The 21,405-nt window shown below is 45.1% G+C and overlaps 12 protein-coding genes across 12 annotated transcripts; 8 read left to right on the top strand and 4 right to left on the bottom strand.

Moving 5' to 3' along the window:
• Positions 1-1,829: 1,829 nt before the first annotated feature.
• On the top strand, positions 1,830-3,010 carry L203_102287 (magnesium-dependent phosphatase-1; the record flags this gene model as incomplete). The annotated part of the gene is made up of 8 exons (XM_066211714.1): positions 1,830-1,939; positions 1,989-2,016; positions 2,067-2,125; positions 2,197-2,304; positions 2,449-2,530; positions 2,600-2,615; positions 2,666-2,727; positions 2,858-3,010. 8 exons carry the CDS (start codon positions 1,830-1,832, stop codon positions 3,008-3,010), a joined length of 618 nt encoding a protein of 205 aa, XP_066067811.1.
• Positions 3,011-3,705: 695 nt separating this feature from the next.
• Positions 3,706-5,268, top strand: L203_102286 (uncharacterized protein; the record flags this gene model as incomplete). Its single annotated transcript, XM_066211713.1, has 6 exons — positions 3,706-3,760; positions 3,812-3,858; positions 3,914-4,058; positions 4,284-4,396; positions 4,458-4,632; positions 4,760-5,268. 6 exons carry the CDS (start codon positions 3,706-3,708, stop codon positions 5,266-5,268), a joined length of 1,044 nt encoding a protein of 347 aa, XP_066067810.1.
• A 311-nt stretch (positions 5,269-5,579) lies between these two features.
• L203_102285 (uncharacterized protein) lies at positions 5,580-6,648 on the bottom strand (the record flags this gene model as incomplete). Its single annotated transcript, XM_066211712.1, has 6 exons — positions 5,580-5,602; positions 5,696-5,787; positions 5,934-6,063; positions 6,175-6,284; positions 6,349-6,391; positions 6,465-6,648. The coding sequence occupies 6 exons, from the start codon at positions 6,646-6,648 to the stop codon at positions 5,580-5,582; spliced, it is 582 nt and encodes a 193-aa protein (XP_066067809.1).
• Positions 6,649-9,045: 2,397 nt separating this feature from the next.
• On the top strand, positions 9,046-9,465 carry L203_102284 (uncharacterized protein; the record flags this gene model as incomplete). Its single annotated transcript, XM_066211711.1, has 1 exon — positions 9,046-9,465. One exon carries the CDS (start codon positions 9,046-9,048, stop codon positions 9,463-9,465), a length of 420 nt encoding a protein of 139 aa, XP_066067808.1.
• Positions 9,466-10,210: 745 nt separating this feature from the next.
• L203_102283 (uncharacterized protein) lies at positions 10,211-10,522 on the top strand (the record flags this gene model as incomplete). The annotated part of the gene is made up of 2 exons (XM_066211710.1): positions 10,211-10,403; positions 10,452-10,522. 2 exons carry the CDS (start codon positions 10,211-10,213, stop codon positions 10,520-10,522), a joined length of 264 nt encoding a protein of 87 aa, XP_066067807.1.
• A 775-nt stretch (positions 10,523-11,297) lies between these two features.
• Positions 11,298-11,665, top strand: L203_102282 (uncharacterized protein; the record flags this gene model as incomplete). Its single annotated transcript, XM_066211709.1, has 3 exons — positions 11,298-11,458; positions 11,502-11,611; positions 11,655-11,665. 3 exons carry the CDS (start codon positions 11,298-11,300, stop codon positions 11,663-11,665), a joined length of 282 nt encoding a protein of 93 aa, XP_066067806.1.
• Positions 11,666-11,711: 46 nt separating this feature from the next.
• L203_102281 (uncharacterized protein) lies at positions 11,712-12,595 on the bottom strand (the record flags this gene model as incomplete). The annotated part of the gene is made up of 5 exons (XM_066211708.1): positions 11,712-11,824; positions 11,902-11,926; positions 11,976-12,039; positions 12,103-12,135; positions 12,474-12,595. The coding sequence occupies 5 exons, from the start codon at positions 12,593-12,595 to the stop codon at positions 11,712-11,714; spliced, it is 357 nt and encodes a 118-aa protein (XP_066067805.1).
• A 511-nt stretch (positions 12,596-13,106) lies between these two features.
• On the bottom strand, positions 13,107-13,535 carry L203_102280 (uncharacterized protein; the record flags this gene model as incomplete). The annotated part of the gene is made up of 1 exon (XM_066211707.1): positions 13,107-13,535. The coding sequence occupies one exon, from the start codon at positions 13,533-13,535 to the stop codon at positions 13,107-13,109; it is 429 nt and encodes a 142-aa protein (XP_066067804.1).
• A 68-nt stretch (positions 13,536-13,603) lies between these two features.
• Positions 13,604-15,000, top strand: L203_102279 (uncharacterized protein; the record flags this gene model as incomplete). Its single annotated transcript, XM_066211706.1, has 5 exons — positions 13,604-13,784; positions 14,187-14,204; positions 14,392-14,411; positions 14,778-14,925; positions 14,984-15,000. 5 exons carry the CDS (start codon positions 13,604-13,606, stop codon positions 14,998-15,000), a joined length of 384 nt encoding a protein of 127 aa, XP_066067803.1.
• A 1,804-nt stretch (positions 15,001-16,804) lies between these two features.
• L203_102278 (uncharacterized protein) lies at positions 16,805-19,206 on the top strand (the record flags this gene model as incomplete). Its single annotated transcript, XM_066211705.1, has 2 exons — positions 16,805-16,934; positions 16,985-19,206. The coding sequence occupies 2 exons, from the start codon at positions 16,805-16,807 to the stop codon at positions 19,204-19,206; spliced, it is 2,352 nt and encodes a 783-aa protein (XP_066067802.1).
• A 378-nt stretch (positions 19,207-19,584) lies between these two features.
• L203_102277 (uncharacterized protein) lies at positions 19,585-19,976 on the bottom strand (the record flags this gene model as incomplete). The annotated part of the gene is made up of 3 exons (XM_066211704.1): positions 19,585-19,730; positions 19,780-19,788; positions 19,859-19,976. 3 exons carry the CDS (start codon positions 19,974-19,976, stop codon positions 19,585-19,587), a joined length of 273 nt encoding a protein of 90 aa, XP_066067801.1.
• A 602-nt stretch (positions 19,977-20,578) lies between these two features.
• Positions 20,579-21,128, top strand: L203_102276 (uncharacterized protein; the record flags this gene model as incomplete). Its single annotated transcript, XM_066211703.1, has 3 exons — positions 20,579-20,623; positions 20,684-20,843; positions 21,055-21,128. 3 exons carry the CDS (start codon positions 20,579-20,581, stop codon positions 21,126-21,128), a joined length of 279 nt encoding a protein of 92 aa, XP_066067800.1.
• Positions 21,129-21,405: the final 277 nt, after the last annotated feature.

The following is a 21,405-nucleotide window of genomic DNA, read 5'->3' as shown; positions in this document are numbered from 1 at the left end:
GAGAGAGTGAAAACAAGTGAATCTACAAAGTCTCATTCTATCCAACGAGCATCATCGCATGTTTCCTTCCTTTTCTCTACAACAGATTGTCTGTAAATAAACTCAGTAGAGCTATATATACCTGTTAATGAAGAGAAAAGCGCTCGCTGACCTACTCGTACAGAGATATCATCAATCTGTCAAATATGAGATTAGAATTATCACAAAGTAGTAAACCGGTCGAAGATTTCAACTTTGGTAGTTCTCCTCGACTACCATAGAAGCTTGTGTATAACTGAATAAATGTGTTAGGATTTACTTGTTCAGAATTCCCTTCTCACAGAAACCAAATGGTTAATGGCCACTTCTAGGATCACGTACATCTGGTCTGCTATATGGGACTACGTGTGCAGATGTACACGATTCCCAATATGCACTGAAGCCAACATATCAACCATCTCGAGCATAATGTGAGGTGCGAAAACTAGACTGAAGGTTTAATCACCATACATATGCGAATCGTGGCGATCTTGAGACTCAACGAAATATCAAAACGTTCTTGAGTGATGCTAGATCACCTTGAATCTGACCAGGTGGAGAAGTTGTCCTCAGGATTTGGTACTTTAAAACGCGAAAAATATTCTAGGCCGAATGAGAAGGTGATGTCTGACGGTGGATTTATGTACGGAAAGGTGAGTGTTCGATATTTGCTCTGATCTATGAAAACAGAGTAGAGACTCCCAAGATGGAACCGAAAAGACCCTGCCTGTGGAGCTTCGTTCATGTCAAGCTTAACGCCACTCTTGTCTTGTAGCTGATCTGACCGGCCAGCCTCAGATACAAGGAGTTGACGGACGGCATAAAGATCACACAACCAGGCGTTGTCGCCCGAAAGACGGATGAAACTCAGCGGGATTATTGCAATATGCTTGCCATTGCCAGAATTGAAGATGACAACGGTGAACGCTACCCAAAGGTCTCCTATGAACGGGTACTTCTTCGTCTTGCATATATGAGAGTTATTAAGTGACACAAATGTTGCCGCTGGCGATTAGGGGGTCGGAAGCATCGCGAATAGTTGTTGTTAAAGGCTGGAAAGTATTAATATTTGAACAATCTGCCACAACTGGAGTGTTCTGGGGGGCTTCCTTGGGACGACAATAACTAACTCTTAAGACAGCTAATTAATATTCATTCCCTAGAGAATCATGGAATGAATTTACTCCTTATATATCATTATCCTTCAACCATCCAATATATGTTACTCGCCATCAAGACACCGTACACGAGTTGAGTGTCCTGACACAATCCTTGAAAATATTATGCTCTATCGTCGATAAATCTGATGACGTAATAAGACGGATTCAATTTCATGCATGAAGATTCAGTACCTAGAAAGATTTGTTTGGTAGCATTAGATTGCTATAAATGGACTGGCGAACAAAGATATTGTAGAGCAAGCCGTCTCGAGCGAGCGTATATTTCAAGGCACAGAGTATTCGAGGCATTGACAGTCTCTTGAGATATACAAAGTCTACATTTTCCCTGGGTAACAAAGTCTTTCCTTGACACTAAACTCTTACCTCTGTGAATGACTTTTTGAGATGTGAAAGCCTACTTCTAACCAGGAATCATTGGAAATAGGCTGATTTTATTTCGATTCTAGTATTACGGGTGATAGAGATGGAAAACTAGATAATTTTGATTGAGAAACTCTTAATAACAACCAACAGGCATCTGAAAGAAGGGGCTGAGAGGCGAAACAGATATCCAAATGTTACGTAATAAATAAGCTCTAAATATTCTAACTTCCACTGTACTACAATCCTTTATAATTCCATCGTTCAAAGATGGGAAGAAGATCATTGCCAACAGAACAAAATCTTCCAGCAGAATCCTGTCACAAATTATCGGAAAATGATCCCAACTCTTTTCCTCTACTCGTAGCATTTGATCTAGAGTGAGTAGTAGACTCTCTGTGATACTTTAGTACTGACATGGTTTCATAGCTACACACTCTGGGACTTGTGGATTGATGTGAGGCCCATCAAACTTCCGTTGTGAAACAGATGCCTGATTGTCATCAGACGCATATAGTACCACCTCTAAAAAGATTGGGAGACCTTCTCAACCAACTTGTAGATCGGTAAGGCTTAGTTTTTTTTTTCCTGCTGTTATCTTTAGGCGGTCAGGATAAATGCTGATTGTTGGCTTAAGGCGGGGGCAAAATCTATCTTTCTATCCTGAAGTTCCGTTGGTTCTTGCCGAGCTCAAGCGCAGAAGAATACATATTGCTGCGGCATCAAGGACTAGCGCTCCAGAGCTGTACGTTTTTTTTATTATGTCACAAGATTTCAACAAAGCTGGCCAGGATTCCAAGGACCCGTGTCTGCCATGGGTTATAAAGAACCCTCCCCATGCCGAGACGATAAAAAGGACTGGAATTTTGTATTGACTGACATTCAATAGCGCGCGCGAAGCTTTGTCATTACTTCTCCTTGAGGGTGAAGAAGGCGGTGATCATATGAAGGCTTTGTCATATTTTAACACTGTGTGTCACTCTAACCTATCAGTTTCTACTTTGAGCTACTCCATACTGATCCGTTCTGAATCCTCAAAGCTGGAAATATACCCTGGTACGTGCCTAAATGTATCTGGAAGAAGACAAGACTTAGATCGTAATCAGGTTCTAAATTGCGACACTTTCGAGAGATTCATAGGAAAACAGGAATACCATACAGTCAAATGGTGCGTGCGATGGACATCCTATTGATTCAATCAATTCCTTTTGGTCTCGTCATTTTTGTATCTCTCATATATCCTGCTTTTTCTTCCTTGCCTCTATATGGATTAACTAGATGGCTAAGGTTCGTTACAGCTTTTTTTTGATGATGAGCATCGGAATTTTGAGGTTGAAGCTCTTGGAGTTACCATGCAGCTTGTCCCTCATACAGGTACCGACCGTCGGTTATGGGGAGAGGGATTAGCAAAGTGGAGAAAACGCAGAGGGATTATAACCTATAAAGAATGACTCTCATTTTGTGACAGGTCATGTCAGTACATGGAAGAGAGCCTTTGAAAACAGCGTGGAATCTAAAACAAGAAAGCAAGAGAGTGTATCGTATACATATAGCACGCAGCGTTCACAGAATAGAATAATAGATGGTCGTCAGCAGTGTAGTGGGGCTTACTATTTAACACTATGCTTGCCACTGGATTAAATAGATGACCGCACTTGTTAGTCATCGACCTCCCATACTTTACCCGAAAGCATTGACTGAAACTTGGCAATCCCGATTAGATTTAATGAAAGCTGATTCGTATGGTTACAATTTTAGTAAGACTGAGAGCTACAAGCTTGCGCCAAAAACTCCAAACTGTTTAGAAATGACGATAAACCAGCTTATATAGTTACAAAGACAAAGACCTTCTACTCAGTCTCCAAAAACTAAGCTTGACTTCAAAACCTGATCATTGTCAACAGCCGGACTTGGTTAACAAACCTTTCAGTATGAAGCTCACTACATGCTATAGAATGAATGTACTCTTGTCTTATGCACTATGTTAATTCTCATGTCAAAGGATACTTTGTTGATTTGTTGCACAAGCGGTCCCCCTTCTTTAAAAAAATAGATGCCGTTCACGTGGTACTTTTCTTTCCAGCATCTCTTGTTTTTATTAAGCTTGCGGTTCAACAAACAAGACAAGGTTTTTGATTCTACAGCGATGGCTCGTCAGTATCCAGAGGTAGATCCCGAAGAGATGGCTGGTGAGATTTACGGTAGGTTCTTGTTGAGATTAGGAAAAGAAAAACTGGTTAATGTAAAATCAGAATCAGACACAGTTTCGAGTTCTCAAACGTCAACACTCACATGGATTGTCAGTTTAACATATGACGGCTACCACGAATGCTCACTGATATCTAAATGTGTAGAACTGGTACACTTCCTTGACAGGCCACGACTATTTCTGCGAAGTACACGAAGAGTTTATCGAAGATGATTTCAATTTGACGGGATTGCAAAGCATGGTACCATTTTGGAAAGAAGCCTTGGATATGGTTCTTGATGTTGAGCCAGGTAAGCAGTGCTTGTTATTTCAAAGAAGTTTTAGGGCGAGATATAGCCGGAAATGAGCGAAAAGTTGGTGATCAACCTGTCCTGTTACCCTCTATGCCTGAATTGGCTAGGGCAACGAGATCGCAGTTTTATTCCCCGTTGCTTGACTAGACTTATTGTCTTTTTCCTCTTGGTTTTAAGCTATTACTGCAAGCCTTGTTCTGACGCGTCTGAACCTGGTCATAGAAGAAGACTCGAGTAAAATTCCGGATGTCTCAATTGTTGAATCATCAGCGGAATTGCTCTATGGCCTTGTACACCAACGTTTTATCTTGACCAAAGCTGGGCTAAGTGCTATGGTGCGTCTTTTCACCTATTTTACCGTGTATCGTTCTTACCCCTTCTTCATCCACCTCTCAGGTTGACAAATATGAGACTGGTCACTTCGGCGCTTGTCCTAGAGTTTTTTGCAATGCCACTCCTGTTATTCCCGCTGGCAGGTCTGACATGCCAGGTATCGATACTGTGAAACTGTACTGCCCAAATTGTGGTGATATTTACACTCCACCAAGCAGTAAATATCAAAATGTCGATGGTCAGTTATTATTTTTAGATGGCACGAGACATGCGTAGTACCTTCAGCAAGAAACTCGCATGCAAAAGACAAATGCCTATGCAAAGGCATTGATTCAGCAACATGTACGAGGCTAATATACATACAGGTGCTTTCTTTGGGACGACATTTGCTCCTCTTTTCTTTCAATCCTATCCTGAACTAGCATCTCAACCTTTCATTCCGCCGCCTCCTCCCAATAACCCTTCTAACTTACCGACTCCTTCCTCCTCACCTACACCTCCTATCCCTGTTGGTGGAGAAACACACACCAATCCTAATCCACATGGTGGCCAACGTCCGGCACTCGGTCGTGTTTACACTCCACGGATTTACGGCTTCAAAGTGAGCGAAAGAGCAAAAAGCGGGCCAAGGATGATGTGGCTGAGGGAAAGACCACACTTTGCTTCCGAATTGAACCAAGTGAATAGAAAAGGACAACTGAAATCAAATCTTATTTCTGGAGTTGAAGGTGGGGACAACGATGGTGAATTGAATAATATTAGAAAGGGAAAGTTGTTTGATGATGAAGATGACATGGACGATGATGAGGAAGAAGAGGAAGAGGAGACTGAAAGCAAAGTCTTGCCTGAGGGGGTCATGACTGGAAGACAGTAATTAACGACAAAAGTTACCCTCAATCTCAGCATGATATAAATGGAAGTGGAGGTATGTTATGATAAAGGTGTTTTTGTTTCTGGGTTACAAACCATCTACTTCCCTTCGCGTTGATTTATATGCCCAAGTATGTTCATTGTATCAATGCCGCTTTTGATGGCTGTTATATCTCACGGCTTTTGCATCCTCACACTGTTAAAAATTATTGCAGTATGCGATATTTTCAGGTTCAGAGCTGCAACACACTTGACCTAATGCCAAGACTAATATTCGGTTGTTTGCTTCAAGTACGTTTACAAGACTTCCTCATACTAATGTGTCCTTGCCTTGGCGCCTGCACAGCCCATGAGGTCAGTATAATTGTACTAAAACATGAGCGCGATGACTGAGGCGTCAAGGAAGCTCCTGGATATGAGAAGAGACTGACCATCTACATACATGTTCCTTGTGGCACTTGGTAAAGTGGCTACCATACCATCAAGTTCTCTTGTTAACTTGACTTGACAACCAAGTCGAGACCTGAAATTTATAGTTAGTATAGTCCAAACGATTGGCGTCTGCTCTAAATCTGAGTGAATGCTGATTGGTAGGAAGCCAAAGTAGTTAAAACTCCTATATTGTCGTTTTGCTCTGTGATGAGAATTAAACACGAATGAATCACTGACGTGTCTTCCAAACCAAAAGCCAAATCCAACATATCATTCTCCTCATCATCTGCTTCGGGAAGGATATCAAAGTGCGCAGGGTCGACAATTACATGACAAGTTGAGCAAGCGACGGAGCCTTCACATGCCCCTTTGAATTGATTATCAGCTCAAACTTATAGTATGTCAAGACATGAGCTAAGAAACAGAATTGGGGCTCGCCAAGAATGTAAAGCAAGGAAGTAATCCTGAAAATACACACCCTCAAGATCAACGTCATACTCATGGGCCAAGCTCAGTATATCGTCGCCTTCATTTCCTTCTACAGTTTTGATATCGTTGCCTTTTGAGTCACGAAAAGTGAGCTTGATTCTGGCTCCGTGGTTGTGAGCACATGTTGACAAACTATGCGGTTTCAAAATAAGAGCCCACGCACCCTGTCCCTGGCTGGGGTTTAACAATTTCGCCATGCCACCGAACTATCATAAATTGTAAGCATATCATTCTAGGATGAGTACTGATCAGGCGCAAATTGATTAGTTTGAGACATACCTGCGGAGGTATTGAAACCTCTTATTTTCCATAAGTACCTCCCAACGACTGGTGGCGTTCGCCTGGTGATTGAACAATGCAAAAACTTAGAGTGCGATTGTGCAGTCAAGTACAATGCTCGTTGGGGACATGGTCTAATTTTGAAGGCGAGGGTGCCAAGCTGCGCTGAAGCTAGCTGAGACATGTTGCAATTTCTGCTCGATAATGTTCAGTTTTTGTATACTGAATTTTGTGTAGTGGATGTCAAATTCTTTGCTTTGTTATTGCTTTCTTTCAAAAATCAATATTGCCAGTCTTTAATTTGTCAGGAAAAAAAAGGAGATGACAACGGAGTTTCACTGCAAGTCCGCATATGTTCCTCCTTCACAAAAACTATTTAAAAAACAACAAATTCAACATTGTAATAGAATTAATTTCAAGCACAGATAGTTTCAACTATGGAATTGTATCCATAGGTTCAAGCCCATTGACGCTTTCCCCTTAGATAAAGATATCTATGGGATAAAGAATCACAATGATCGACACTTTTGACGGCCCAACTCTTGATGATATAACAGCTCACAAAGTTGAATACAAGGAACATGAAAACAAGCCCACTCGCAGCGGACTCTGAAAGGCGTTTCGCTTTTTAATGTCCTTTTCTGAATAGGATACGGTTATAACAGCAATCCTGCTTGATTCCATCCGTCTCGGGACGACAACACCCCGTCGTATGTTCTTTGTGTCGTCCGTCAGCTCATCGTATTTGAGCTGGCCAGTTGGGTCAACTGAAAAACGATCCAGCATCCATCAAGTATAATTTCTGCTATCAAGTGCTGATATTGCTGTTGCTCATGCCCACATGTTGCTACAATTATCAGTCCAAGTTTCTTCCTCTCGTAGCTGCTCGTAACAGCTGCTCTGCTACTTCTGACCACAATTTTATGTCATATATGGCCGTCGGTATAGCAGACAAAACGTAAGTCATTCTGGAGGCTGGCTATCATCAACATCAACGTGACTAGACATCTCAAATTGGTGTCTATTAGCGTCTTTATCTCTTTGTGCGAGCGATTTTACGGAGACTAGGGAGCTAATCCAATATTTCGTCCTTTGCTTGTTTGCTCCTTCGTGACAGCCTTTAATCGTTTGACAGGTGAACGTCTTTATTATATGAGAAAGCAAAATTTCCAGTCAATGTTGTATTACATGGCTAGCCATGTGATATTCGCATGTAAACTGATTTGTTAAAACTATAGTAAAGATCTTGTGTTGATGTAAGTTGCGTGGAATGGAATCCTGTTTGTTCACCCATTGCTCATAGTTTGACACCAGAATAGCACGGCGAAGCAGTTCCATTAACTCACTTCAGCAAACGACCCACTCGACGCTTCTGAACCGGCAACTCCAACGCTATACAAAAGAATTCACCCAGGCTGATGAAACTCATCCCATTTCATGATGATTACTGATTCCAAATTCCAAGATATGAATCAAACCCAAAAAATGTGTTTGAGTCTTGTGCCCAGTTCTTTGACCCCGCTTCAGGATTTGACTAGTATCATTTTCAGACCTGATTCCGCTGTTACGAACCTGTAAATCTATTGTAAATCCATTGATAGCCTCAACTGTCATCATGTCGAATCCGCTTAAAAAATAAAACCAAGCAAGGTGATAATAATTTAGCCCTTGAACAGCGATGCAGTGAGCATTATCATGTGCCAGCGCAGCGGTAAGGCTGGATGGCGTTGGAAGGGGGCGGGGTGGAGTTGTAGGATGTCTAATTGGGATAAACCATGGCAGGTAACCGAGATTCATTCTCTACGAAACGGCGAGCATGAAATGCTTCCTTACGACTACCTTGGATTCTACAACGGTCATTCAACCATTCCACTTCTCAAGATACAACGCCTTCTCGCCCTCCCTGTCCATGGTGCTAGCATTATCATATGACAACTCCAGAGCTGTTACTCGCTACGAGTATATCGTCCAGATCATCAACACATAAAGGAAGAAGATGCACAAGTACTTTTGTTTGCATAGTGGCTGATATGCTCGGTTGTCATGGGTAGTGAGGAATTTGCCAGCGACAACCGCTCGATTCTCCAACCAAAAGACTTTCTTTTGTGTTTTTACCTTCTTTGCTTCTTTATACCCCCTTTCACCTTTTTTTTTCACTCTTGCATTGCACAGGTCTATAGTAGAATGAGCAATAAGCGGCAGAATGAAGATAGCCGCCTTCCATTAGGAAACATCTCTCTACCAACATGCTTCTGCCAAAGCAGCAGTGGAGCGCATCGTTAAGGCTGCCAAAGACGTCGAACCGCTTTGTCAGAACCTTGGAATTATGACATGGAATATAGCCAATAAGTAATAATGCAATGTAGATTGCATTATTGTGACCTTTTGGTACAGAGCGTGGATATTAATTATTGGTAATATTCATGACACGCTTACAATCTTTTATAGCTAAAGCGATGGCGTTGCAACCTTTCAACTTTCAGAACATCCTCTGCCTTCTTGATCACTCGAAAAGTAGATAAGAGCACCTCAAAACGTTGAGACTGATGTCTATCACACTTATCACCTACACTCCCAAGCTATGAGTGGCAATTGGGGAGAACTTCCCTCCTATGAGTATCAGTCGGGGAACAGTGACGCATACTTTGCTGGCACAGCGGATAGGTTGACAAATGATATAAAATCGACTCTTCCTTACTGTAGCATGCAAGGCACACAGTCTCCCCTGTCGCAAGTCAATTTAAGTCAAATTGCCAATTCAGAATCGGTGGCAACCACAATTAGGAGTTGTGTCGCAACGCATCTAAGGTCAACGGCTCACACCTATGGTGCTCCTGATCGCGAGACTCTCAATGGAGTCTCGGTTGGGGTCGAACCTGAGATCGTGCACACGAATAATTTGTCGCTGAAAGTGAAATACCATGGACTAGTGAGAGGACGGTGGGCGCCAATAGAAGAGGATATATATTTGGGGAGAATCGGCGATCTGACGAAGAGATAGTGGTTAATAGAATGACGGCGGTAGAATGCAGGATGGTAGAATCTGTTTATAGCTTTAAAGAATGAATATGGATAGATGGAATAAGAGGCAGCTGGACATCCCCCAGCCAGTTTCGTTCCAACGCCTTCAATTCAAAGCCCCAAGACAAAGCCCAATTCCTGACACTTTCTCGCAAGGTATAAATAGCAGCACTTTCTTAGTCGTTAGGCTTTCTCCCTAGTGATGTACTATACAAGTCGCAACGTCAACACACATCTCTACCTTAGTCTGTTAATTATTGCTTGTCCACCAATAGTCTTGACTCAGCGACATTCAGCCTTATCCAGCTCTTAGCCAACCCTCACCACCGCGACACGGAGAAGCGCGCAAAGGGCTGCTTTTTCCCAAGTACATTTCATTAAAGCGCTAATTGCACAGCACCTCCGGCCAAAAGAAGAAGCTCTTCCATTCTACGCAGTATGTCTGGAAATAGTTCTGGTCTCTCTTGGGATGCACAATCGTCTGTAGATAACAGTTCCCCAGACGGACAATCTCCCAACAATGCGAGTCAGTACTCTATCACTCCTGTTAGCTCAACGCAGACTGCTCCTAATAATGCATCAAGTTAACCTCAGGACACAGGAGAGGAAGGCAGCAGTTCCCAAAGGGACGTTGCAGATTCTTCATGTACCACTTTCGCTTCTCCACTTCTAGTTCCCTTTGGGAGTGCTTTCATAGTCACAACAGTTCCAACTGGCTCAGTCATATGTTTTCTCGAACACGCGAGGTGGCTGTAACTTTGGAGGCAGCTGGAACGTTTCAAGATGTAGTGCTTGACGAAATCATGGTTGATGTTAACCGACAAAGTGGCCAAGTGCAGCGCATCACCTCTATCTCTGCACCTGAAACTCGACAGTTTGAGGTCGACGATAACAAGAATGAATCGGTCAATGGCAAGAGTGAGCTTGGAGTTGAGTTGTGAAGCAAAAATTAGTGCGTATCTTTAGCGGAAGCAATGCGTCGTATTGCCGTCTTGAAAAGCGGAGAATTAGTTCCTCCGTTTGATAGCGAGGAATGATTAGACGCCACGATACTTGCGAAACGGCTCTTGAGGTATGCCTGCCTATGACGAGAGCGGTGTGAGAAGTCGAGATAGCAGGACGGATGAGTAAATGTCGGTCGAGTCGATTGTATACTCTGCTCGTATTGAATACAGTCACGGGTTACCGCTTGTCAAGTGATATTAGACCCACAAAAGATCGTTTGCAGGAAGCAGCAATTCAATCGGCGCTCTGATTTAGGGGTAAATTGAATGCATCTCATACAACATGGTAGCAGGAGTTACTTGGTGTGATGGATTCTAACCTTGCCTGGCACATACACGTAGTTGGCTATGATGGCTGTCAGCGTATTCTATCCGGTTGATGTCTCCCCTGCGCTTGACGACTATGACAATCTATAGTCCTGCCGTAGTTCTTGGACGAAATCTGTCAAGGTGTTAGATTGTGATTGTATAGGTTGTATGTATAGGAATGCTATAGATACAATGTACGAAAGCTACCAAGTAAATGCGAGTAAAGCTTTGTCAAGGATTTGACGCGGTTTATAGATACAGCATATGATAAAGTAAAAGAGAAAGTAACAAAGTTTGTAATGGGGTCAGACCTCGAAGCTATCTAATTAGGCGTGCCAGTTATCCACATGCCTATCCGCAATATGTTCCGCGCCTATCTGCCATTTATTGCTTAATCTCTGACGCTAATAAATGTTCAAAATCCATATTCACCGCAGTTTCTCTAGCTCAACTTTCACTTGGATGTCCAGACTCAAAGCGAGAACCTACACATCACTAAATGGAGCACCGACCATACGTCGGTTCAACCTCGGACTTCTTTCTCGTCACTCCGGGAACGGTTGTCAAGACGCCTCGCCCAAACTCGCCGAAAAACCAAGCAGCGCTCCTTATTGAGCAGCAGCTTTTGGAAAGGCTGGGCAAGCATCCCAGGATCATTCCGTTCGTGCGCTCGTTTGTGGCCAGGAGCTAACTGTCTCACCAGCTATCTTGGACCTCATCCCTCTGGCATCCTCCTTGCTGAGGCCCCTCAAAGGGATTTGCAGAGCTACATTGACATGAAACACGCAACACTGTCCACTCACCATTGCTGGAGTCTGTGGGAGCAAGCGGCTGAAGCTATTGTGCATTTGCACAGCAAGGGCGTGATACACTCGGATCTGCGACCAGAGAACTTTGTGGTGCACCAAGCCCCTCAGCCATTTGCCGGTGTTTGGTTCTGCGACTTGGGCGGGTCGTTTTGTGCTGAGCTCGGCTTGGATGGTGAACGCCTGCCCGACATACCGTTTTCTGACCCCCAGATGGGAACTGAGTCGACGCCAGCAACCGATATCTTCAGTCTCGGGTCCATCTTTTACGCCATTCTGACAGGATATTGGCCTTACCTGGATTGCCCGCCGAAATGGACCTCTGCAGAAGGTTATTATGTTTACTACGACCGAGCGGTCGAGCTGCTTACGCAGAGAAAATTCTCAGATGTGACTGGCCTGGACGGTGGGGATGTGATCAAGGAATGCTGGGATCTTGAATACAAATCAGCCGAGGAGGTGCTGCAGGCTGTGAGGTCGAAAATGGTAGCGACGAACGTGTAAATTGTACAAGATGGCAATATACTTGGACTGTTGGAATAAGTAATTCAATTGTGCAAAAGATATGTAGAAGTAGAGTAGTTGTGACTGATTAGTTCCACGTCATAAGATTTTTGCATTTTACTTTGTAGCTTTTACTAATGATTCTATTCATTCATATGCATTATATTATACAAACTCTGCCAACTATGACGTGCGCTGAACAGTACGTAAACGTAGCACAGCGAGTGCAGCATCGTAACAGCTGTTATCCAACACGGTCTCCTACAAAGCATTGCACCGCGTATGCCACAAAAGAGACCGCATTCAAGTTGCCTAGAAGTATACGCCAGCAACAGGTTGAAAGAACAATGGTCCACTGTCAAGACCCGCCCATGAGCAAGACATTCAGCTGCAGTGCTGGCGCCCAAGTCGCTGCCTCAACCAGATCGAAATCCGTCATTCGGACCCTCTCAGCTGCTAGAGCTATGACAAGCAAACGGTCAGCCATCAAGTGTCCTGTCGTAGACCCAGCAGGCAATCCTCGTGTTACGACTATGTGTCCACGACATATATACCGTATGTGTGCAGGATCGAAACAGATACGGTAAGTGTATAACGCGAGATATGCATATAAGGAGATGTACAGACAACAATATACTTGACAACCTTGTTACGGCACGCATGGACCCAGTAACATTCAACGGCTTTGCCACCTAAGAACGCAGTATTCAAAAGTATGAGTGAACGCATGTACGACACAAGCAAGGTATCATAGTGTCAGGACTTGGGTTGGGTCTTGGGGCTTTGACTGGAAGGCGTTGGGACGAAGTATCTTGAGTGAGAGATGTCCAACTGGAATCGGCAAAGACAGCTATTCAAATTCATTCTTTAAAAATCTATAAACAGTCATTCCTTTTATCTTTTCAGCTTCTGCGCCCGTCGTTTAACCACACCACCTTATCCAAATACACCATCTCCTGGCCTTCCCTCTCCATCCTCTTACGAGATTCCCGCGATTATTACTTCTTCAGAAGAGCTGCAAAGCGTTTCATTTTCTCAAGTTTTTCTGGAGAAAGATTTTGGCTATCTGCTTCTTGGATTGAATCTATAAGCTGTAAGCCACGCCTCCCAGCCTGATACCTCTCAGAATTGTTGAAGTTATGGCCGACGGCGGTAGATGTTTCCGCAAGACAAGCTCGAAGATGGGCTATTTGCTTATCGTCTGAACGTATATTAAACGCCCGTTCGTCATAAGCTGACGGTTTCTGCGGCTGCTGAACACTGTCTGGCTGAGAGCCTGTGTAACCTGAGGGCTGTATCGTTTGTTGGCCGGAACGCCCCCTGTCAGAGCCATCCAGTGACAACTCCCCCAGTCTGGAGGTCACATCTGCCGCTGTTGTGCATCCTGATGCATCGGTAGCTGGAAGCTCAGGTTGATTTGAGGCCATAGCTGAGAAAGTCTCGATAATTGGCGCTTGGTGGATATCCCGTCACAAGAAACAAGAGGCAATGGTCGATGTGTTTGGGAAACACCAAGCCTTCCGCTTTTAACCTGCTCGCCAAGTATCCGACCCACCACGGATGGCTCCCAGAATCACTCTGCCCAAAAGACGGCAAGACTTCTCGCGCTGCCTCCCTTCATCTCCCTTATGGCGTCTTTCATTCTCGCTTGCCGTTGATTCTGAAAGGAGAGAGAGGTGCTATGACGCTGCACTGGTGTCAGAACGTTGGAATTATTGCATGGAGTATAGCCAATAAATAATAATGCAACGTACATTGCATTATTGTGACCTTTTCGTACAGAGCGTGCATCTTAATTGTTGCTAATATTCATGACAACTGGCTGTCTACTTTGTGTGGTTCCGCGCAGGGCCGCTACATCGGCGAGGTCCGCCTTTTTCCTTTTATTCAATTCGATTTAATCTCTTATAGAACTATTCAGTACATGGATATATAGAAAACGTTTACAGATCGTGCAACCCTCTTCAGGAGTCTATCACCATGGACCATACATAGTGGCCTCACTTTGTTAGCGCATTCACCAATATCGACGTCTGCTACGATCCTATATGTCAAGCACTGGCTAACACGGGAGACAGCCGGGAGAGAATACAGAGGTAAGTGTGTGTGACTTGAACTGTTAGTTGTCGGGAACACAGCCAGTGAGGGTGGTGGAGAGTGTATGTTACGTTGTCTACACTGTCTCGTCAAAGATGCATACAAGGATAGGCAACACGGAGACACAACCCCAGAGAATCAATAAAGCTTTCTGTCTCTATACATCCCAATCTAACGATTCACTAGTATCTCGTCCCAACCGCATAGTACTCCAACCCCCTCTTGACCTAGTCCTGACGCGTGAGCATCGTTCAGCGGCCAAGCACGTTGTGTGCACTGCAGCAAACTGGGAGTCAAAGACCTGTGGACTCCAACAACCCTGCCGAGATACGCCTGCTAGAGTGCACCATAACAGCCGCTACCATTCATCCCCAGACATCGACCAACCAGCAATGCATCCTTGTACCGCTCTCTAGTTATCCCAACACCACTCATCCTGGGTATACACGCCATCCTCAGCGCTCTCTTCTGGTCTAGGAGGCCGTCGACACACCATTGTCTACAGTCCTGACAACGAATTATCTCCCTGATCGCCTTGACTTTCGGCCAACAGCGATTTTGCTCTTGTGAAGTGTTCCTCCCCGGTTGGCAGAGACTCAGTAACGCGTGTTAATAAGTATCGATCTGCTTTAGACAACTTTCCATTCCCTATAACGGTACCGAGTTCCGTGCGAAGCTCGCCGGATAGTGATATGACTTTATCAAGATTTACGTTGCCGTGTTCGTCCCCTTTCACTTCCCTCTCTAAATTCGTCATATAACGCTGAGATTCACGCAGGCCACTGTTGGGATTGACCCTTTTAAAAGTATGCCAGGAGGTTCGATAATGTATATAGCCTTTTGCGATCTCTGCAAGGGATTCCTCAAGCCTTGAATCTGACGCATGAGATGTTTCTACCACAGATTGAGGAGTCGCGTCCAACTGCGAAGAGTTGAAGCCATCATTGGAGCTGGGGAGGTTGGACATGTTGGGAGAGAATGAATCTGAAGGGGGCTGCTGGATGTCCGCCTCCTGCTTATACATCGCAGCAAAACGGCAAAACAGAGCCGTTATTATCGGCAACAACCCAACATTCCTACAAAGGAAAAGAGTGTCGGAAGAATTTCTGCTCTGACAATCACCTTTGAACCTGCAATTTTCAACTTTCGGCTAGGTGGTGGTAAAAGGGGTGCATTGGAATCGCTTCTTGTGTTTCACGGCGGGTACGTCTTGCGGTGCTGGGGAGAGGTAAGGGTGAATGGAGTGGATCTGTGATGAATGGTTGAGTATTTCTTTTAACCATTGCTAACAACGAACAGGATCTTCGTGTAACTAAAGCACAACCATTGACTTGTACACACAAGAATAGTGTACATATTATTCTATCTAGTCTATAGTGTACAGTATAGATTGTGATATACAAGCAGTTGCATTTTATATACTTGTTCTTTGGTGATGCAACAATTGTCACATTCCAAACAACCTTACGTGTCTCCTATCCAAACCGCCAGCCTCGACATCTCGTGGAGCGAGTCGAATCCGCCTTTCTCTCCTCTTGTCTTTCTGGTCAGTCCTCGTTGGGTCCCACTCTGACAGATCCAACGTTGTCGAAGTAAGAGTGACCGAATTGAACATAGGATATGTGGTAGTGGAAACTGTCAAACGTTGGAATGATGACGTGGAATATAGGCGATGCGTGATAATGTAATCGTAGTTGTACTAGTATGGCCTTTTTTCGTTCAGCGCGGGTTTTGGTTATTGCTGTTTTCACGACAGACTCATGCCAAAACCTACGCCTATAGAAACAAACCGACGCGGCGACCTTATTGTGGAAGCACCAGAAATTCCGCAAGGCATCCACAAGCCCTTGCACACTCAGAACATGCACTAACCCTCTGGTCAAAGATTCGGGCTCTGTTTTATTGGACGGCCATCTTCGGAGCAGACGCTCATCAACCTGCTCACTCGTATGCACAGCGCCTCACCGCTTGCCACTCCTACTGCCAATGCATGACATACCCATACGGTAAAGCCTGAACGGGTGCCAAACATGCGCCACTTTGTTGCAGGACTGAAGCTGGGGCTCGTTGTTTGTTACTCTCCGTTTGGATTTTTCCGTCTGTTTGTTGTACTTGTCTGCTTCTACTGGGTTCACTAACCAAACTTGTCGCATATAGTGTTTATCGAGCTGCACTCGCATTGCTGTCATGAAGATGCGGATGGATGAGATCATGCGCCTGAACGAAAAGATCGCAGTGGTGCAGTTAGGGTTGCATTGTTATTTGTTGTCTATATGCCACGTCATCGCTCCAAGGTTATGGCTCCAGATCTGTACGACCCGCATACACCTCAGAATAGAAAACACCATCTGTAGGATAATCGGAGATATATGCAGACGTGTGAAGAATAGGCATGGGAGTATCTGGCACGCCTAACTGGGTAGATTTGTTATTGCACACTTGATAACTCACCTTTTCTCTTTTCTTTTATCATATGCTGCCGATATAACGGGTTAAATCCTTGACAACCCCTTAACAAACTACCTCGTGCCTCGGGAGCGAACAAAATCGACATCTGCAGACCATCTTCGTCCTCTTCTGGAGGTCTCTTTTCAGCATCATGTCCGAGTCAGATCTAACCATATCCAAGGTCATCCAAGACCACCCGATCGCAAACGGTCTCGACGCTTTCCGCGCCACTTTTCGGCCACAAATCGCGACAAATATCATCAACTTGCGTAACAGAAGGGGTGAGTCGCCAATACGTTTACGTAGAAAATCCTCATTAATCATCCTACAGATGCACGGAAAGTTATGTTGAGTCTTCTGTCAGCTCTCCTGAGTCTTCCTGTGTTCAGCCTTCTACAATCAAAAACGTTGACCGAACATACGGTTGAAGATGATATCTTGCGCCTAAACTCCGCTGCCTCGTCCAAGGATTTTGATTTCGACTGCATCATACCACTTCTCGAAGCAGCGCTTGCCGATAACCTAGAGGATGCGCTGATATGGGATCGCGTTGCCGCTGCCGCTGCTGCCCTCAACGTCACACCACCTCCACGATTGATGACCCTTTCCTCCCAACAAACCCCATCGGTGCATTCCACAGGTGGCATTATGAACTCATTTGAACGCCGAAATGACATTGATCCAGTCCTTAAGAGGGAACTTGAGCAAGTAGATGTTGAACTTCCTAATTTCCATGCTACCTTCTTCGGAAGGGTTGCGGATCTAGAAACAGCGGCGGCGACTGTTTTCCAGAGCTGTACGAGTGGCAGCGATCCACTCTTCCGGAAGGGATGGAATGGTTGGCCCGAAGACGCAAACGAAGGTGCGGTCATTGGCTGGTTTGAAAATGTAACAGCGAACCTGGTGGCTTTTGCAGAACGCTATCGCCCTCCCCAGACTCAACGCTGGCTACTTGCGCAACCTAACACGCCTCTCCAGGGTTCTACTGTCAAGCGCAAGTTGGACATTGGTTTCGTGCGCGGTCCAGAGCCTGAGGAAGGCTCTCCATTTCCCTGGTCACAAGTACTCGTACCTGGCGAGCTGAAGAATAATCCCTCGGCAGATACCCACGGGAAGGCGTGGCTTGACCTTGGCAGATACGTTAGGGAAACACTGTCTGCGCAAGATACACGTCGTTTTGTGCTCGGGTTTACTTTATGTGGCTCTATGATGAGGATATGGGAATTCGATCGGCTTGGGGGTATTGCCTCCGACCGATTCGATATAAACAAAGAGGGAAAGCGGTTCGTATCAACCATCTTAGGATTCCTTTGGATGAGTGAGGAGGAACTAGGATTCGATCCTACGATAATCACATCCGGCGACGAGCGGTATATTGACATCGAACGAAACGGTCAGAAAGAGCGTATTATCATTAAGGAAACCATGAGTCGGGCGCGGTGCGTTGTCGGTCGGGCCACTACCTGTTGGGAAGCCTATACCAAGGAAGATCCGAAGAAGCCACTTGTCATTAAAGACTCGTGGCAATACCCAGAACGCGATCACGAAGGGGAACTGCTTCGGGAAGCGACAGAGAAAGGAGTTATCCATGTTGCCCGACACTATTACCACACCACCGTCCGCGTTGGTGATAAGGACGATGACGTTCTAGCCAACATTCGACAAGGGATAGACCTTTCAAAAGCGGTGCCTTACCGATTGGGTCGCTCAAAGAAGGCGACTGCCACTCCAAGTGCGACTGGCACGCCGAGCCAAAGCCGCAGCAGTGGCGCTGGTGTCAAGGCTGGTGTCAAACGCCCATCTAGCGAAACCAGCGTACCGCTACCACCCAGTAAGCACACCATCTCAACGTCTCAAACAGAAGCCAGCACAAAGATGCTGTCTAATCGAGTACATCGGCGAGTTATTCTTTGTGATTATGGAAAACCAATATACGAAGCAAGCTCTCGAGTAGCCCTTCTTGCCGCGATGGAACGCTGCATTGCAGGACATGAATCCCTGTTACAAGCCGGTTTTCTGCACAGAGACATCTCCATCAATAATCTCATGATAGACGAGGACAATGACAATGCCTTCTTGATCGATCTTGACCTTGCAACCAAGGTACTGCGGATAGGTGCGTCTGGGGCAAAGGGGAAGACTGGCACGAAAGTGTTCATGGCTATCGGGGTACTTCAAGGTGACGAACATTCGTTCATGCACGACCTGGAATCTTTTTTCTGGGTTCTCTTCTGGATTTGTATCCATTACGATGGTCCAGGTAAAGACGGCGGCCCTACCGAGTACGATAATTGGAATTATAAAAGCGTTACCGAGTTAGTTGTGCTGAAAGCTGGCACGATAAGTAGTGAGAGGAGGTTCTTGGACACCACGCGTGCCCATTTTACACCTTTCTACAAACCTTTGATCTCGTTGATGAACAAAATCCGCAAAGAGGTTTTCCCCAACGGCGAGGAGTGGAGGAAGGAAGACAGGGAGGAAGACAAGAGGTTGTATTCCTTGATCAAGGGAATCCTTGCCAAAGGTCAAAAAGACCCGGAAGTACTTGGTTAACATAGAACGTGACGTTACTGCTTGAATAAGATACCCATTGTAGTGTCATGAATAAGAACGTTCGAAGCCTTTTCCATAAACGATAAGTACTAACAGGATTCTTTATTTATTAGCACAACTGATGTCTGCCCTGCTGTTTTATATCATCATCTCTTATCAGCGATATAACCTAACGAAATCCTTTACTCTACGAAGACAACAATCGTATACTCTGTTCGTTTACTTCGTTGCATTGTACAGCTCCAATTATAAGATATAAGAACTAAGATTGCACTTACCGTTCCCCCAGCAATGTATCATATGTCAACCATAAGCCAATCATACGCCTCATCCACCTATCCTCCGCTCTACTCCAACTCTTAATCCTATCTCGTCTATCTATCTACCAATGCTGTAGAGCCAGAGACATTCCTTCAGACTCTCTTCTTCGTCATCAATCTTCCTCCAGCTTCCTTCCGCGTTAGCCGTCCTGACACCATCAGTAATGTGGGCGGATGGGTTTGGATTTTTGGAGACTGTGTACACTGTTGTTTTCTTCAGTTGTATTCATGGTAGCTGCTCTCGTTCACGCACTTGTACTATCTCTCGTCCGTCAAATAGGACGTTTCCCCGGATGATTGCCACTTAGCAGCCTTGCGCGGTGGTAATACACGGCTGGAATCGGGCTCATCTTGGGCGAGCTGCTCTTGTGGCATGTGTCTCAGTGCCGTATCATGCGTTTGTTGATGCACATCATGCCGTCCATTCTGCCGCATCTGGTAGGTTAGCATGTAACAGCGTAACTATGCGTCAGCGGTCGAAACGTTTTTGGATAATGGTAAGAGATGACCAAGTTGTTAACGAAAGCTGGCGTTCTCCACCACAAGCCACGAACAAGGATTATGAACTGGCGGAGATTCGATGCAAGTCCGCTGGAGCCAGCAGCGTTGTGCAACTTTTGTACAATAATCGTTACAACATTGCAATGATATTACCAGCTCTCTGAAAACCAAATATCAATGACAAAATTGTATCAATCTCTGCACCTATTGTAACATCTCGTCAACGCGTACATCAGCAGAGTGAGCACATTGAGAGATATAGCAATTTTCCACTATCAACACTTTCAATCACTCAGCTCACAACAATGCCGTCCGACTCTGCTACCCTAGACAAGAGAATGCACCCGCTCGCAGCAAACCTTTGACGACACTCTAGCTCAGTTGTGATTCATCCTGACCATGAGAGACGTATAGCGGTATTCGCGCTCGACTTTATGCATCAGGGAGGCGACAACACCTCGTCGCACGTTCTGTATGTTGTCCGCCAACTCGTCAAACTTGAAACTGGGGGTTAAGGCCAACTACAAGGCGAAGACGACGTTTAGCTGGACATGAATACAGCTCTTCATGCGGGATTTTTTGCTTCCACATTGAAGGTGTGTATTTTACTTCTGCATTGCAGGCCAAGATTAACAATCAGACTTTCCTGCGCTTAGATTCTCGATCAGAAACCGCCTTCTCGTCTTGCCCAGAGTACTTTCCTCGCATCAGAACACCAAACCCTGTCGGTAGCATATACGCCCGACCAGACTCTGGGCGATCCAGCATCAATCAAGCATGAATCTTTAAACTTCATGATAGTTACCAGCGGTATGCGTATGTTGACAAGACTATCAATTCAGCTTTCGCACTTGACTCCTTGCTCGAGATGGTTGTTGGATCACCTTTGATGAAGACTTTGAGTTTTGCACATCTGCACACGTAGTCCCCTGTAGCAGGCCAGACGTATGGGACTTTCTAAAACCAACAGTCGTTTACTTGACCAGTCCCAGTACTCGGAGCAGATGATTGCTGACGGTCTATTCAGCTGTACGAGTGTCTCTACCAAGACGATGGATCAGTGTTCGACCTCTCAACTCGTTTACTTCTTCGTGTGCTTAGGCCATTTTGCAAGAGTATTCCCTCAGAGAACTATTCTGGCATGGCTCGATAACTCCTGACGACGAATCGGTAAATGCATCGTTGTAACCAACTCCGTTGTCAGGACTTGTAGTTTGCGGTTGATGGTTTGATTGAGTGGATAGGTAGCTGGAGTTGGAACTAGGCTTGGATTCACTGCAGAAACCACACCAACTGATACACATGTCAGAGTCTGACTGTTTGGATAGCCAGAAGGAGATAGAGATATGTGTCTCTTGTTACAGTCTTGACTGTAACT

Source organism: Cryptococcus depauperatus, chromosome 3 (assembly GCF_001720195.1).
Source record: "Cryptococcus depauperatus CBS 7841 chromosome 3, complete sequence".
NCBI classification, from domain to species: domain Eukaryota; kingdom Fungi; phylum Basidiomycota; class Tremellomycetes; order Tremellales; family Cryptococcaceae; genus Cryptococcus; species Cryptococcus depauperatus.
This window is presented reverse-complemented; position numbering and strand designations above follow the sequence as displayed.